This window comes from Ananas comosus, linkage group 7 (genome assembly GCF_001540865.1).
Source record: "Ananas comosus cultivar F153 linkage group 7, ASM154086v1, whole genome shotgun sequence".
In the NCBI taxonomy this organism is placed as follows: Eukaryota; Viridiplantae; Streptophyta; class Magnoliopsida; order Poales; family Bromeliaceae; genus Ananas; species Ananas comosus.
The window spans coordinates 12,917,924-12,935,145 of NC_033627.1; the positions used below are offsets into that span (position 1 = coordinate 12,917,924).

At 39.2% G+C, this 17,222-nt stretch overlaps 4 protein-coding genes across 4 annotated transcripts; 2 read left to right on the forward strand and 2 right to left on the reverse strand.

Annotated features, from left to right (window-relative positions):
- On the forward strand, positions 683-3,940 carry LOC109712314. The gene is made up of 2 exons (XM_020235810.1): positions 683-1,049; positions 3,291-3,940. The coding sequence occupies exons 1-2, from the start codon at positions 816-818 to the stop codon at positions 3,534-3,536; spliced, it is 480 nt and encodes a 159-aa protein (XP_020091399.1). The 5' UTR covers positions 683-815; the 3' UTR covers positions 3,537-3,940.
- Positions 4,560-5,318, reverse strand: LOC109713387 (putative invertase inhibitor). The gene has a single exon (XM_020237446.1). The coding sequence runs from the start codon at positions 5,309-5,311 to the stop codon at positions 4,739-4,741; it is 573 nt and encodes a 190-aa protein (XP_020093035.1). The 5' UTR covers positions 5,312-5,318; the 3' UTR covers positions 4,560-4,738.
- On the forward strand, positions 6,152-9,581 carry LOC109713341 (protein TRIGALACTOSYLDIACYLGLYCEROL 4, chloroplastic). The gene is made up of 5 exons (XM_020237371.1): positions 6,152-6,509; positions 7,374-7,623; positions 7,782-8,163; positions 8,432-8,775; positions 9,230-9,581. The coding sequence occupies exons 1-5, from the start codon at positions 6,229-6,231 to the stop codon at positions 9,425-9,427; spliced, it is 1,455 nt and encodes a 484-aa protein (XP_020092960.1). The 5' UTR covers positions 6,152-6,228; the 3' UTR covers positions 9,428-9,581.
- Positions 10,025-16,015, reverse strand: LOC109713273 (stomatin-like protein 2, mitochondrial). The gene is made up of 11 exons (XM_020237274.1): positions 16,006-16,015; positions 15,390-15,567; positions 15,087-15,327; positions 14,857-15,006; positions 13,854-13,911; positions 13,631-13,723; positions 13,263-13,361; positions 11,267-11,358; positions 10,730-10,789; positions 10,531-10,645; positions 10,025-10,455 (listed from the first exon to the last, which is right to left on the reverse strand). The coding sequence occupies exons 1-11, from the start codon at positions 16,013-16,015 to the stop codon at positions 10,286-10,288; spliced, it is 1,266 nt and encodes a 421-aa protein (XP_020092863.1). The 3' UTR covers positions 10,025-10,285.

Here is a 17,222-nt window from a genome sequence, read left to right on the forward strand (position 1 = left end):
TCAATCTTTACACTTGGTTATTATAATTTTATCACTTACTCTATTGGCCCTTTATTTTTCTTTTTTTTTTCTTTGTGTATTTTGAGAGGCACCTTCTTATCAAAAAAACGTGAAGTTACAAATTGGACAATTGTTTTAATCTCATGTTTTATAAAATTTTCAGGATAATATTTAATATATTATTTTAAAATATTTTATTCATCCTGAAGAATCAAAATATCTTATTTATTACAGGAGAACTAAAATATTTTTATTAATTTTTAAAAAATTAAATATTTTTATCTTTCGTAGGGTTTACTAATGCATTGATTTCAGAGAAAATTTTTTGATAATTTTATTAATAAAATTAAAATTTTTGAACAGTAGGAAGAGGTAAATAAGTAAAAGTTCCAAAATTTTATACCATGATTGTTATTATCTCGACACTACATAAAGCAACATTTTTATAAGATTTATTACAGTACTCCTTTAAAACCAAAAAAAAAAAAAAAAACAAACAAACACACTCTCTAGATTTATTACAAGATTCCAGAATTATACTGTGGGGATCCATTCCACCAAACCCAAATAAATCAGGAAAAAATCTTATCCAAAATAGAACTTCCACATCTCCGAAAGATAAAAAAAGTAAAAAGAAAAAAAAGTAAAGAAAAGAAGAAGAAGAAGAAGAGAGAACTGAATACAAGAAACCACCTCTGTCTCTCTCTCTCTCTCTCTCCTCCATTGGGTTTCTCTTCTCTCTCTCCCCCTCTCCCTCTCCCTCTCCCTCTCCCTCTTCGTATTATACTCCGGTGCGTGATCCTCAGATCCACAAAATGCGTTTCCTACGAAGGATCGCGGGGATCTTCGGGCTCGGGAGGGACGACGCCGCCCACAACGAGGGATCGGACGGCGCGGGCGAAGGGGGCGGCGACGATCGGGCGGCGGAGGGCGCCGCCAGGAGGCGAGGCTTCAGCGTCCAGGTCCCCGTCGCCGTCGATCGCTCCGCCGCCGCGGGCGGCGGCGGCCCCGTCCTCGTCCCCAGCGACCTCGGCGATGGCGGAGTCCAGGTACTAGAGCTCATCCTTGCAATTATGCGCTTAATCGACGATATTAGTTGATCTGTACTTGTTGATGTGTAGTTGAACCCTAACGCGTTCGATTTGAGTGATATGTGGTAGGATTTCGTGGTTTATAATCGTAACCTGAATCATATTGATAGGTTCTTCTTGGGCGTGTAATCGTTCAAGTTTATTTGAGTCTTTTCCATTAAATTACAAATTTAAGTCCCTGAAGTTTAGCGCGGATTTATCAATTACATCCTCCGAGTTTCAATTAGGTTTATATTTAACAAAGCAAATACTAAAAATGGTGCGGAGACTAAAGCAGGGGCTTAATTAAGTTTTATACGGAACGGATTGTTGCATACCATATACACGAATATCTTGACGTGAACAATGAATAGGTTTTGTTTTTCAGATCTATCTTGTGGTTCTGTTACATAAATTCCTGATTGTTCTCACGGTGTACACTGAAATGAATATTTTGACTCTCTAAATGATTAATGTAAGCAAACAATACTTGATTTTATGCGAAAGCTTAACAGAACGAGAAGAGAATAAATTGTTGGCAGATAAAAATCTTATCGTTAGTTTTTCTTGGAATGAAAGAGTTAATAGATATGAATCATATGATGCAGGGTTGGAGCCTAGGTCTCAGGGTTTAGTCATAATATTTTCGGTCTTTCTTAGTTAATTATTGGTCTAGTTGAGCCGTACGTATGCCTAATCATGTTCAGAATCCAAACTGAGATGTAAAATGGGTCAATAACTCGGTAATTCGTTCAATTTGACTTGTTAGGATTCACTTGATTTAGATAAGGGCTCAGGTGTAAAGTAGGACCATTGGTCTCCTCATTTTGTTTGATGGGTTTAAAGTTTAGCGATTCTAGTTAGATTAAGATTTGAGATGGAATTTTGTAAATAAAGACCAATGAATTGAAATCTGGTGAAGTTAGGGTTTTACTCTAGCATATTCTTTTTCTCCTCTTTTTTGTCAGGAGCAGTTCCTCTCTATTCTCTTCTTATCTTTGCTTTAACCTCCTACAGAAGCAAAATCTGATTGGGTTCTTCTATAATATGATGTGCTCACTTTTTACCTGAAGAGAGCAGGAGAAGAGATGAATGGGATTGATTTTCTTCAATTTTAAACATGAAAGAGTAGGCAAACGCTGTGAGTTGTTTAATTTTGTAAGATCTGAAGTATAATGGTGAATTTCTTGTTTTTATTGAAAGTGAATGTGTAGCACTACGAAGAAATGCAACGGGAAGAGAGGCAACAAACCAGTCCATCATGACACTAAAAGTAGTGTTTTAATACATTAACCTTGTTTGATATTGGACGTTGTTTGTTTGGTGCCGCTTTTACTTCTATTTTCTGCTCAAGAGAAGCCACATCCAATAGCTTGTTCTGCAAATAAAGCTAGTCTACTCCTTTTGTCTCAACAAGTACACCTTATAACAGGGCCAAACAGGCCCCAAAACCCACAATAGATTGCCTATAGTATACCTAGAAATATATGAGAGCACTTTTACACTAACACATATTAATCTAAATAAGATTAATGATATGCCCTAAATTTTGACGCCTTCCTATTGTATCTATAGTGCCTGTAAACTTGTTCAGCAAGTAATTCATACTATCTAGTTGGAAAGAGGGGGAAAAAACTAAAGCATTGTTGCCTGGATCCGGGTAACGTGATCATCTGTAGACCGCCCATCCCATCTTCCTCCACCCCATCTTTGCTTTGAATCCCTCATTGAACGACTAGCAGATTTTCTTGATTTGAATTTTTTTTTATTTTTATATGGAAGTGACTTCGGTGGTTAGGTGGTTAGGTGGTTAGGTTCGATCTATGAGATGAGATGCAGGGAGATGAATGTGATGATCACGACTCACAAGTTGGCATTAGGTCCAGCTAAGGGATAAACCACCGTGTTTGCTTTGGTTCAGAAAGTAAAATTTGTACCTACATTTTGGTAAAAATATGGATAACCCTTTGTTCAAACTAGTAGTTTAAAAAAAAGTAGACTTGTCCATCAAAGTTATTGCCTTCAATACTTCTTCCAACTAAAGTCCATGCTTTTCTAACTATTGCATCTTATATTTCTTGTGTTACTGAACCTGTCGAAATCTTTACCATTGCCGTGTTTGTAGCCGTAAAATTGGGAATGTTTGTCCAATTCGTTGCATGTTTTGAATTTAGTTAGCAGCGCTGCTCATATCCTGCGTCTTAACCTTTCTTGAATCAGGGGTTCAAGTGGTACACGAGAAGACTAAGAATCGACGAGGATGGCGATGTGGCGGATGAGTTCTTGGATGAGATTTTGCCGGAGATCTCCAGCGACAGCAGCAGGACGCAGATAGCAGCGGCGCCTAAATTCCAGGTGAAGTATAACACCAGACCCATCGCCCTGGCGGTGAGAAAACAGACAGTCGCGCCTAACGGGAATATTTACCAAAGTTTGGAGCACCAAGGTCAGCTAAAATGGGTATGAAAAAAGAAAAAGGAAAAAATTGCCCTAATTCCGTTAGTTTTAGCCTTCACGTGGAGAATTTGGAGTTTTGGACGACGCCGACTGTATGGGGCAAAAAGGGCAGTGAAATTCTAATCAGTGGTTGTTCTCGGAGTTCGATCAATGTGTGAAGCGAAAAACTGATACTACTGCTCCGCGAAACTAGCGGATTGTTTTACTGATATGCGATTGAAATTGATTCGGGGGATTTGATCGGATAGAAGTGTATTTGGGAAAATTCGGTCATTGTAGACTTTCCGATACTTTGGAGCTTCGACATCGTCGGAGCTTTTCGTGTTTGTATTATTGATTAATGATGTGACAGAACCTTTATTCAAAAAAGGATGCTCATAAAGATTGTCATTTCAGTACAGTTGTTTTCTGTAGAACCTGAATTTTTTATTACTTTGTTTGGTTGTCGGGGCAAGTTATCTCGCGATATAATGAGGTTTCTTTTGAGCAGGAACGAAGTCAGAAATTAAAATTCGGAGGATGGGCAAAATTTAGACTTGATAGAAAAAAAATTCAATCTCAGATAATAAGAAAAGAAATTTGTCAGATTCATCGAACAATTATTACTGACAATAATAATGACAATATATTTAAAGAGGAGCAAGACAGTAAGAGTTGAAGAAAAATGACCAACAAATTTGAAAAAAAAAAAAAATTGAAACACAAATTTTATTAAAAAAATTAATTTGGCCCCCTAAAATTAAAATTTATAATATTTTAATTTTTATTACAAAGAATTTTTATATAATTTTTAAAAAGTTTGGGAGGGTCATGGTCACTGTGGGCCCCTTAATGGCTTCGCCCCGCTAGTTTTGAGTAACTCCATGCAACACAAGTTATCGCTGAATAACTTTTTTTTCGATAACCAAACGTAATCGGATCGAAGTTTTTGAATGTTTATGATTATGATATAAATGTTGTTTGGCCTTGTGATTAAGAACTATGAAGTGTAACAAATTTTATTGATAACTTTTGAAAAATTCAACTACTACATTTTTTTTTTTTTTTTAAACCCTACTTGCTCTAACCAAATTTATCTTCTCTGCTGACTCAAAACAAAACATGCATGCAAAGAACCTTCTCCTTTTCAGAAACACTACGAAAAAGAGAAACCGAAAGACGAAAACGGAGATTGGATGAACCGACATGAGCTGCAGGAACAAGAACTAACATCACTCCACCGACGCCGTGATCCCGAGCGCGATCGACGCGAGCTTCCCGTAGTCCCGGTCGTCGGCCACCACCGACGACAGCCCCTTCGCCCCCTCCAGCACCTTCTCGCAGCTCTCCGCGGCCGTGAGCGAAGAGGTGAGCAGATTCGTGGCCTTGTCGTAGAGCCTGGCATTCAGGTTGTCGAGCGCGTTGCGGAGGCTGTCGACGGCGTCGGAGTAGACCTCCAGGCAGGAGCTGAGCCTCTCCTTTACGGAGGGGGTCGGCTCCAGGTCGATCAGGTCGTCGATCTTCGACTCGGTGCTCGTCGCGTGGTCGATGGCGAGCTTGACCGCCACGGCCGCGAGGCCGTGGAGGTCGGCGGAGTGGCTGCGGGGGTCGGAGCCGAGCGCGGAGATGCAGTGCTGGAGGGAGACTGCCGAGTGCTTGTCTGCGGCCGACTTGCAGGCCTCCTCGACGCTGGCGGGTGTCGCGCAGGTCTGGCGGAACGTCGGAGTGGCGCGCCGGAGCGGGAGCGAGACGAGGAGGATGAGGATGAGAGAGAGAGGGACGTAGAGAGAGAAGAGATTCTTCATTTTTTTTTTTTTGATTGAGTAGAGAGAGAGAGAGAGAAAGTGTGTGTGTGTAGGAGAGAAGTGTAAGCTCGTTGGTGTGTATTTATACATTGAGTAGGGTGGAGGGGACTTGTTCCCTTTGAATAGCTCCTGAACTCGGCGCGAGAGGCGCCGAGTTTAACAGCGAGAGGTGGCGTTGGCCACTCGTTAGCTACAAATCAGGGAGTGTAGGAAACGTTTTAGTACATACGTAGCTGAGGCGTGTAAAATGGGCCGAATTGGGCCCAATATCTTGGCCCACTTATTCTAGGCGTCGAAAATCTGTAGACCCAACTAAGCCCATTAAAAATTTGATCTTTGTACTGTTTGTAGATACCGGATAGAGTCATCTTAAATATGAAAACTTTTATATTTGATATCTTAAAAATAGTATATGTAACCCCCGAAAAAAAAAAAAATAAAAAAATTCAAAAGTTCATCATCACTTATTATAGCAAGGAAAAGGTGTAATAGAGGCTTCTATAAAAAGGAGGCACAAAAAAAAAAGGATTTTTGTTGCCGAAGAATTAATATGTCACAATTTTGCTATTTTTATGTACAAATTTTAACTTTAAATACATCTACCGTGCATGCGAAGAAGATAATATATATATATTATTAATTGTACTGGGGAAAAATCTGATGGAATTTATGAAATAATAATTGAGCAAATCCTGTACCAGTAGAGAAAAGCTAAAATTAAATTTAAATTTGAGGGGGTCATTTCTAAAATCCTACAGATGAGGGGCCTTAATGCATTTGTCCCTCGTCCCCCCTCTAAACCCTCTTTCGTTTTTTTTTTGAAAAGCACAACATTACATTACAAAGGATAAGAGAGGGGAGAGGGAGGGGGGGAGGAGCACTACACATTCCTCCTACTGAAGAAGAAGGAGTCGGCGATGGGGAGCCTTCGCACGGCGATGGACGCCGACTTCTACGACCTGGACGTGGCGTCGCCGCAAACCCTAGAGGGCTCGGCCCGGTTCGTCCCGGGCGAACCGGCCCCGCCCGGCCTGGCCCGGTCGAGCCGGACCGTGCGGGCGCAGCAGCTCTCCTTCCTCCGCAACGCGTTCCCCCTCGGCGTCGTCCCCTCCCTCGCCCCCCCCACCACCGCCTCCCACAACGAGCTCGGATCCCTCGCCCTCCACTCCCTCTTGCTCGGCCCCTCCGCCTTCAACTGGTAAGGGTTCGTGTGCATGGATGAGGCCCGTGAGGGTTCTTGGGGGTTTTCTTTTTTTTTTTTTTAGCGAGAGAGATTGGGGGATTTGGTGCGGATTTGGGGGTTTTTTGTGGCGTTTTGGGGTGTTTGATATTTGGGGAAAATTTTTTTTTTCCTTTCCCCTTCAATCTCTCTTCAATTTGGTGCGTTTTCGAAGGGTATGTGCGATGAAAATTGTGGAAACATCTTGTGATTTTGTTCAAATTTGGGCTTTTTTGTTTCGAAATGTTCGGTTGATTTTATTGATAGTATTATGGGAATCTGGGAATTTTGCTTTATGGCTTTTTAGATTTTGAAATAAATAGATCAGTTTTTTGCCTGGTTCGAAATGTGTGTGTTTAGTGATGGAATTGTGGGGATTTGGGATATTAGGGTTTATGGGTTTTGGTTCTCTTGTTGTTTGCTTAAATGAGTGTGTGAGAGATTGAATTTTTGTAGTTTTTATCTTATATATAGAGAGAGAGCTCAATGTTGGAATTCCCATTTAATTTTGATTAATGGTGCAATTGAGACTAATTAAGTGTTTGGTATCACAAGCAATGTAATTTTTTATAATTTGTTATTGCTGGTTCGCCATTTTTTAGATGCTAATTCCTTGTTGGTTTTTGTTATCTTGTTGTTTGATGATGTAAGTGTGAGAAAAGATAAAATTTTTCATCTATTTATTTTTTGGAACATGAACTAAATATATGTATCTGCATTAATAAGAAGCCAAATTTGATTCATAACTTTGACTTATGAGCCTTTGATTGGATTAAATGAATGTGGCCCAACCCCTAGAATGCTAATGAATGCTTTGATAATTGTTTCTTAAACTGCTTTTAGGTGGACTGCATTAGTAGGGCAATTTCGGCCGAGAAAATTGATATCTAGTATCAAGAAAGAAGTGACGATAGGTGACGAGCTCGAACTACCATCGTTCAAAGATGTCGCGAAGCACTTCCTGGATAAGTCGCTCTATGCGGTCGGTTTGTTCTCGCAACTCGCTCTCACGCCCGATACGTCCTTGCTTTTTAATGTGGAAAAGCACGGTGAGAAGAAGAGGCGGCGGTCGAAAGTAATGCTCCTTCATAAGGTAAGTTACTAAATATGCGTGACATGCTTTTTATTGCATTGCGATGTATTAGCTTACTCTTTTTTTCTTTTCCGAACATTACGATTTGTTGGAATACATAGAGGATATTTGTCATACCCGTAGCGATCATTATCGTATTTTACTTGTTTATTACGCAGCTTCCTAATCATGATGTCACAGTAGAAGCAGTAACGCCGGAGCTATTCCTGGACAGTGAAGGGACTTATTGGGAAGTTCCAACATCATTATCACTAAACATATCGTCTCTGATATCTGATTCCGGATTCAGATACCGTTTTGGCTTACAAAAGAATGAGGGGCAACCGGAAGCTCTTAATTCGCCTTCCCAAGATGTACCCTTATCTCTGTTGCCCGGAATTTGTGCTAAAGCCGCCTTTTCCATTGAGAGGAGCAGAGACATTTGGCGAGAAAAGGAGAAAAAGAAAGTTAGAGGGAGAATGATGGAGAAGGAACCTGGTTGGGTGTCTTCATATGACGTACGACTTAGCGAACCTCATGCAGCAATATCGGGAATTGTCGGTACGAACGCATCCTTTGACATTCTTTTTCTTAAAAAGTGATGTTGCTTTGCCAACTTGACAATGTATTAAAGGAATTTTTTTAAGCTTATATTTACTCGGCAATTGTTTTGTTCGAAAAGTTGGGGACCAAACACGAATTCTCCTAGCAAATTCGCCCTATAAAGTATAACAAACTGTTTCAAATTCGATGATATGTGTTCATTCATGCTTATGCTTGATTCGCTCTTTCCTAAATAGCCATCTTACTCTTACACACATACTATTAGGTGGCACGTGTACGGCATGGTTCGGAGGAAATGGGAACTCAGATCCTAGTTTGCCAACTCAATCGGGAGAAGTTGAATCCGATCGCCGTATAACTACCAGTACTAAAAAGAGGAACCCATTTAGTGCTGATTTATTCGGTTCTTTATGCTACACAATTCAGCGCGGAAAATTCAAGAATGATTTCAATGACCTCACGCGAATTGATGCTCGCTTGGACATTTCTTCAGCTTCGGCATTCATCAGGGACGCCGCTCATCTAATATCTGATATTACCAGGGGCCGGGTTGTACGAGAAGTGGATCCTCTTGCTTCCCCAAGGCTTCATGTTGTTCTTCAGCAACAGGTACTTTCACCTTGTACTTATTCTGATATAAGCTCGTCGAGCTATGACAATTTGATGAGAAGTACGTGATGAACAGGGCCGAAATGAAATTATACTGCAAAACATAAATACTACCACTGAAAAGTTTTTCTCAATAAAATTTATATTTCTGCAAGATTTCTTAGGCATAATTGGTCTACGGCCTGGTTTGGATGCTGGAGCAAGTGTTGTGATAATAAATTGTATACTGTAGAAGTTAATCTTCGGAAAATATTGTGTCAAACACGCTTTCCTCATAATATGCGCGGTTCAACGTTTATGAAAATTACAAGCTAAATTTTAGCGGCATATATGGGATGTATTTGATACAAACACAAGGGCGTCTAGGATTTTTCGAAATTACAATAACTTGGGAGTGAGGTTTTCCTTGAATTGTGCGAATTATTTGTATCAAATGAGTTCTTCATTTCGGCAGGTGGCGGGGCCTATCGTCTTTCGGGTGGATTCGAGGATTGCAGCAACTTCCCCTTCTGGGAGGCATGCTCCGTGCGTTGAAGATGTAATCTGCGGCTTGAGCTACTCTTTTAGGATGCTGCAATCTGGGAAGATCTTAGCTTGGTTTTCGCCCAAGAGGAAAGAGGCGATGATCGAGCTCCGGCTCTTCGAGTTCTAAGCCGCGCATTTTTGTTTTCGTTGTCGCCGTATTTATCTTGTTGTAGTTTCTTGTTGATTTTCTATTGAGAAAACTGCAGGCTTAGATGCCTAGTGCCTAATATATCTCAAATGTTTGCTTGGTATGGTCACTAGTTTGGTTTTTTCGCTTTGAAGGAGTGTTTTTCGTGAAAATGAAAATCAAAAATCAAAAGAGCGAATAATCGTATGGCTTCACCTTATAATGAATTCAGAAACATGGGTATTTGAAAAATTGGGGTCCAAGTTTTAAAAGTTTTAATTCAGTACCTAATCTAACAAAATATTCCATTTCTTAACAGTTTATTTCCAGCAAAAGAAAGAATGTTACGAACGTAGAATTGCAAAATTTTGAAGTTGAGATACCTTTCTCAAAAAACTGTGAGCGCAAGCAGTAGAGTTACTACTATTTTTTAAATCACATATACCAAATACAAGATGAGTTACAATTGAGGTAAAAGCAAGAACATCTTAAGCCATCACAAATTGACAACAAATGCATAATAATAAAAGAAAATGTGCTGCGATTTTAGAACAAGACAATACCACCAAAAAAAGAAAAAAGAAAAAAAAAAAGGCAACCATGAAAATGTTATAAGTGCTGTATTTTAAAAACGTAGATTTAAAGATGTTTCATCTTGTATACAAACTTGTTATTTTTTCCGACGAAAATAAAACTCAGTCCACTCTGATCACATGTGAACAAGATGTAAACATTCGAATACACCAAAAATGCCAAAAATCTCTTCAATCCGCTTCGCAGGACGAAGTGCACGCTTACATCATTTGTCACGGGAAAAGGAAAAAAAAAAAAAAGAATCACCAAATTCTGTCCTGTAAGCTAGCTATTACCTTTCAGTGGACTCTGAAGAGAGAACACGCTTCCGGCCGAATGAGGGCCTGGAGAAGGCGCCGTAATTGGTTCGAAAGAAGGAATTTCGGCCCCACTCGGTTCTTCGGTGTCATCGTTTTTCCTCTCATTTGCACCTTCCCTTGGGTGAGTACCGCCTGCTGAATATAAAATATTAAAACGTCGTTATGTAACAGCTTAAGCTTTTTGAGAAATTCACTTAGCTTACAAATCACCTTGGGATGGTGCGGCATTAGGGTTATGGAAACCAAGTTGCTTGTATATAGTTAGGGCTTGAGCAATCATGGAGGAAGGGTTTCCGGTGGCACTAGGAAGCAACATTGTGGTTCCCTGCATAAGATAGACAAATAGGGAGATCAGCGGCTCGCTATACTTGAGCTTCGGTTAATGGTTACTTCAAAATTTGGAGTTCACCTCCTTAGCGATGGAACCAAATGCTTTTATGTATTGCTCGGCAATTCTTAGACTCGCTGCCTAGTGACAGGAAAGAAAACACATGAACTTCAGAAGTACAGAAACAAAGCCAATACGAACAGGAAAAGAGATTGATAGAAGGCAAGCATTAAATCTTTGGTAAATACGGATTATGGGTAGTGGCTAAAACATACTGTATACAATTTCCTGACCTGAATATCAACGTGGATAATAAATGTATGGTTCTTTTGGAAGCCCTTTGGCTTAATATATGTCTCCGGCAATAAATGTTTAAACATAACCAAATAAAACCATATAATGGAAAAATATAGGACAAAATAAAGCACTTACCTAGCCGGGAAAAAAAAAAGAAAAAAGAAAATATGCATATTAGTGAACTATGTAATCTTATCATTCAATACTCTAGTATGCGGATACTCAGATTATCTGCTATCAAGTTAGCATTCTGTCCATACACACTTTTGGCGAACCAAAATGAATTGCAGGAACAACATGAGCCAAGAAGAGAAACCAAACCTCAGCACCTCCCTCAGCTTTCATGGACTCGGATAACAATCTAAGCCCATCAGCAGTTGCTCGTGATCTAGCAAGAATAGCTTCAGCTTCACCTGGTGTATTTATATCAGAGTGCAAGTTAAGAAAGTTGTAACCTTAAATTAAATAGAAAGTGTGTAGCCTTAAATTGGACAGAAGCACCAGTCAGCTTCCAATGAGTGAAAAATAATCAGATAAGAATGAGTCCATCAATAAAACATAGAGATATTTTTTTTTTCCACCATCATAAAAGAAGTATGCATAGGTTTGCATGTGCAAGAGCAAAAATTGAATTTGTATATATGCAACTTCAAAGAGAAAAAAGATAAAAAGTAACAACTAGAAGAACATAATATGTAAGCTTTTCATGATGGGTGAGGTATCTCATTTGCTTGTTAATTACAAATGTTGGTGATATAATTTAGACATGCATAGCTGGAACTGTCACCTGCAGCGCCATTGAATGGAGCAAGCAGACGATTTCAAATGCATATATGACCAAAAGATAAGATTCATATCACTGCATAGGTAGGCAATTCAGCAGCCAGATAAAGAAGTAGGAAGATAACTCATGGCAGAGAAAAAAGTTTATAGCCAAAAAAAAAAAAAAAAACTTAATTGCATGATGTGTTATCAAGTGTCAATGGAATTCGCCAAAAGGAGTCCAATTTGTCCATCTTTTGCTAGATGGATTTGGCGCCGTGAAAGAGGAGGGTTCAGATTGGGAATTTCTACTGGGCCCTATAGGATGCTATGAAAGAAAGGGCCAAGAACGAGATTGAGATGGTCCTGGCAGACAACAGACCCTTTGCGGTTAACGCAAATCTGGCAGAAGCGCAGCTTAGTTTTTGTACCCGCTGTTCTCTCCCGCATCATGGAATGACTTTCTTCGCTCAGGTGGTGCACCCCACCCAGGCCTTTCTAACTTGTGACTGTTCGATGAATTCCATGAAGCGACAGATGAGAACAGTTCCATTATTGGGGCAATTGAGGGAAACCACTCTTTCTCCATCCGCTCAAACGTACCTTGATGCCTTTGCTCTAGCGGAATGAATATCCATACCAGGCTTTCTCTATCATTTGAAATTGAAGACTGAATATATGCCCATCCATGCCGAAAATGTATTTAATGGGAGGTCAAAATGTACGCACAAAAAATGGCTCATAATATCAAAAAAAATACTAACAACAGTTGTATATTAGTTTTATCTTCAATCTTCTGTTGTCTAGATAGTCATTTGTCCACATTTTTCTCAACTGTTTGAGAGCTGGAGAATCAACACATTCTATTTCAACTGACTGATTTTGCTCGAAGGCCAAATAAGTTTCAAAGTCTTAAAGCCAAAAAAGGCTGCTTAGAAGCTTCTGATTGTAGCTGTAGTGGGAACAATAGAGGAGATTTTAATGAAAAAAGAGGTTGGGGCTTGCTAAAGCAGCAGTTGTACTCATATGGCACCTCGGCAGAAGCTCCAGCCAGACCATAACCAACCCTCAAGAAAAATTTCAGTTCAGAACCCAACAATTAATTACACTGAAAAGTCATTTTTGATGCTTAACTCGAACAGCCATTTAACTAAATAAATAAACATGCATTGAAGTTTTCTTTTCCATGTATCTGAAGGAAACAAGGTATTATCTGGAATTGGACACAACAAACCTGCAAATTCACACATGCTATACATCTACTATAGTAAAGGGCTTATATGAATTCAAAAAGTTCCCGAGTCAATTCAAAGAACAGAAAGATCAAAACAAAATGAATATATGATAACAACCAAATCAAAATAATTCAATTAATCAACACTTTAGAATAAGAGTACCGCCATGATAGCACTTCAGTTAATAGCATAACATACAAAGATTCTCTGTATTTTAACCTAAATTTTACAGCCAGAAGAAATAGAGTAGACATCATTTCTGGTTACATATAAAAGAAGATTTAACAATGCTGAAAATTTGAACAAAATTAAAAACATACCTTTAGCCCTATTCACCTGATCCATCATTGCAGCTTCTGATGCCAAAATCACAGAACTCTTCTTGCCATCAGCAATGTTAATGTGAGCTTGCCTCTCTCCTGGTAGAATCAAATGACATAAAAACAGTTCTTAGTTGTTTACATTTACACTTTTATAAATTCCACATACAGCATATAGCATGTAGTACTGCATTGATCACCAATATTAACAATCCAAGACATCTACCATGGTCACAATTATAAGGAAAGAGAAAAACATTCCTCGGAAAAGATATTAAGCGAAAGCAAGAAGCATAATATGGTTCATTTGAGTAATATAGCAATATAGCAATATTAGGGGAAAAAACTCCTAATTTCACGAAAATTACCTTCTGACTCGAGAATTTGAGCACGCTTTCTTCTTTCTGCTTCAGCTTGCATCTCCATAGCTGCCTTCACCCCAGGTGGAGGAGATATATCCCCTGCATGAAGAAAAGACGAAAAAAGTAAGGAAATTTAATCCTAAGCAGTGGCAGTTTACAAAAGGAACAGCTCAACATGAGGGGCGGAGGGGCCGGGGTTGGGGGNGGGGGGGTGTGGTGTGGGACTTACTTATTTCATAACGCAGACACTTCAGACCCCAATCTGTAGCTGCTTCATTAATTGCTCTCTGTTACAGAAAATCAATACTTACTAACCAATTGCTTATAATACAGATGAACCAGAAAATTCTGGATTAATTCACGCCAACCAAATGCATCAATTGCTCACTGATTCCTCAAAGGTGTCATGAGACTGAGTATCAGATCTCAGATGGTTGGAAGTAAGGAGGGAATGTCATTGTTCACAAGATTAACATTATGAAATTTTTCATAAATTCTGGTTAACAACATGAAACCATCACTTTTTAATGCAAGTTTTGAGTCATATATGCCAACCTAAAAAGAGTGCAGAGCATCAACCCTGTGAGGTATGCATGCTCAATATTCAAATCATTGGCATAACAAACTTTCAAGAACCAAAAGCAGTCTTCTAACTTCCACAACATCAAGAAAACGGCCAATTAGCAGAACTATCAACATAAGATCACAAGAGACAAAACTGAAAAGCAGCCATTGTATAAGATAAGCGCATATGTTGATATCAATCAAACATTTGCTCGCGACTGACATTTCTCTCATCTAACTCACAAATAATCTAAATGTAACCTCCTACGTGCCAACTAGCCAAGCAATACTGTACTACAAAATTTTATCTGCAATATTTTTTCTTGCGACCAATATTATCCTTTCCACTTTTTTTCTGCTTCCTGACAATCTTTTGAATATGATGCACATAAACCCTACAAGATTGTGGCAAATATCCCCACAATCCAACAAAATATTACCTCATGGGTAGCTCTATCCCAAGGGATAGCAATCCCACACCATTCAGTGAAATAGCACCATTCCCATTGGCAAATCATTGTCCTTCACTATCCACTAACCACATACAATGGGAGTAACATATTGAACTAGGTGGCCTCATTTAGTTAGTTCATCTATGAAGGTTTGACACTTTTGGTGTGTTGGTGGAGCCGCGTACAGAGAACAATTCAGAGAGAATGAAATTGTACCACAATATTCTCATTAAGCATGTCCCTTTCTTCGAATGTCTTGTCCAGTGTAATCTTCCCCAGCTCGCTCCTCATCGTAGTCTGCGCCAGCTGAATCACCGCGAATATCGGGTTCTCCACACCGTAAGAGGCGAGGATTGGGTCAACAATCTGCAAAAGCTCAATCCAATCCAAATCATCGAACAATTCCATATTAATCGAACTCAAGCAAGAAAGAAACAAGTAGAGACCTTGACGTAGAGCACCCCGTCGATGAGGATGCTAACATTGTCCTTGGTAATGGCGGATTGATCCGGGATGGGTATCGCCTCCTCCTTAAGCGAGTGACGTACGCGATCCGATCGCGAGCGGACAAGGAGATGGATCCCGGAGTCTAGGGTTCGCAGGTACTTCCCAATCTCTCGACGACGAACGCCTTCTTCTCCGGCACGATCCGATCCCCCAGTTGGTCGCGTCGGCGGCTGCTCATACCTAAACCCCCACTCACCAGATCAAGAAGAGAACGAGAAGAGATCTCGGGTAGGGTTTTGTACCTGGAGGAGGAGAAATCGTCGCGGGAGCGGCCGCTGCGGTAGAGGCGGATGGGATGAGGGAGGAGGGGGAGGGGGAGGGGAGGGGGGGAGATGGTGGGGGGAGAGGGGGGCGAGAGGAGGAGCGGAGGAATAGGAGAGATTTGGCTCGCCACATCGCCATTGTTGTGAGGTGGGTTGGCTTGAGGAAGGGGAAAAACCAAAACCTCGCAAAAAACCTCTCGAGGAGACGATGAACGAAGAGAGAGAGAGGAGGGTTTCTGTTACTGTACCCTACAATGGGACTAAATTGCAATTTAGTCCTCACCTTATGATGTGTGATTTTTTAGTCCTTAAATTTTAATTTATTATAAAGATAAAATCTAAGTAACTAGTCTTAATTATTGATCATTTTGAATCAATTATCTAATAATTTAAAATTTTAATTTTGCTATCCAAATTTTGAGTTTTTTTTTTTTTTCAGTCGGTGGCACTTTAATTTTAAAATTTAAGTAATTATTGATAGTAATGAATTTATATTTGCAACAATTAATAAAACATATTAATTAAAATGGTAAAGGTGATAATAATGTATTTAAATGTTGAATCAAAATGCTAAGCTTTGTAAAAATTTATTTACTATTCGACATTTTTACAGAAAGCACGTGTGGTATTGGGCCCGTTTGGTTCAAGTTATGTAATATTACAAAATATCTCGACATATTCAGGTATCTTAGATTTCGGTGTGAGATTACTACTGATGCTGCATTAGAGCGTTTGGTTTAATACAGTAATGTAATACTAGATTATAGTGTTTATAGTATTAATATGTTTGGTTCAGTTTATAAATTTAGTAATTCTGACATAAAAGTATAATTTTTTACAAAATTGCCCTTGTTGTGGTCATTTGAATATTATTTTTTTGCGGAAATGACGAATGGAGGGAAGGAAATCGTGATGATTACTTGGAAGGACGACGCAATAGAAGATAGGTGTTCGTGCGAGAGAGAGAGACGTCGAGAGAGAGAGAGCGAGAGAAAGAGGAGTGCGAGAGAGAGAGCCGGGGGAAGGCGAGAGAGAGATGAAAATAATGTTGTTAATTAGATTTGGGGCTGTTAGAGGGTAAAATTGTCATTTTACGTAATATATAGTATTAACGGATTTCAGTAATGCAAGATACACGACCCCCTTCCGTTAATATTTTTGTGTAATCCTGCTCGATTTGTAATGCTACTAGATTATATAGCAAATTAACCAAACACAGTTATCCTGGCATGATTGCCCGTAATCCTGACAGGATAACTCGAACCAAATGCACCCAAAAGGAATAAAAAAAAAAAAAAGAAAAAAGAAAGGGCTAAATGTGAACAAAAGCCAGATTTTTCTTTTTATTTTCTTCCTCCAAATAAATTAATGGAACACCTCCAATTAACAATCAATTAATAAAATTACTAGTTAAGAAACCCGCCTGATGTAGCGGACAGTATTGAACAATTAAGGTTTTTGTTTTGTGTTGAGATCTATCTAACGCAATTAGATAGAATGGAGTTGGAAAAAAACATATAGAGATATACTTTTACATTCTCCGATGGGACCGCAGAAAATATGTTGTAACCGATTAACCGCAATATACGAAACGCAATATTACATACGGAAACAAACAGAGTATTTTTCCATCGTCGTTTCTTACCGTACGTAACGCAATCTTTCTACAATCCCAAACGAAACCTAAATATTAAACAATAAAATTAAAGCATATTTCTTTCTAAAAAATCTATACTAAGTAACTAAAATAAATAAATCAGTTTAAAATAAAAGAAAAGCTTATTATCTTATAAATAAAACCATCAGTTTATA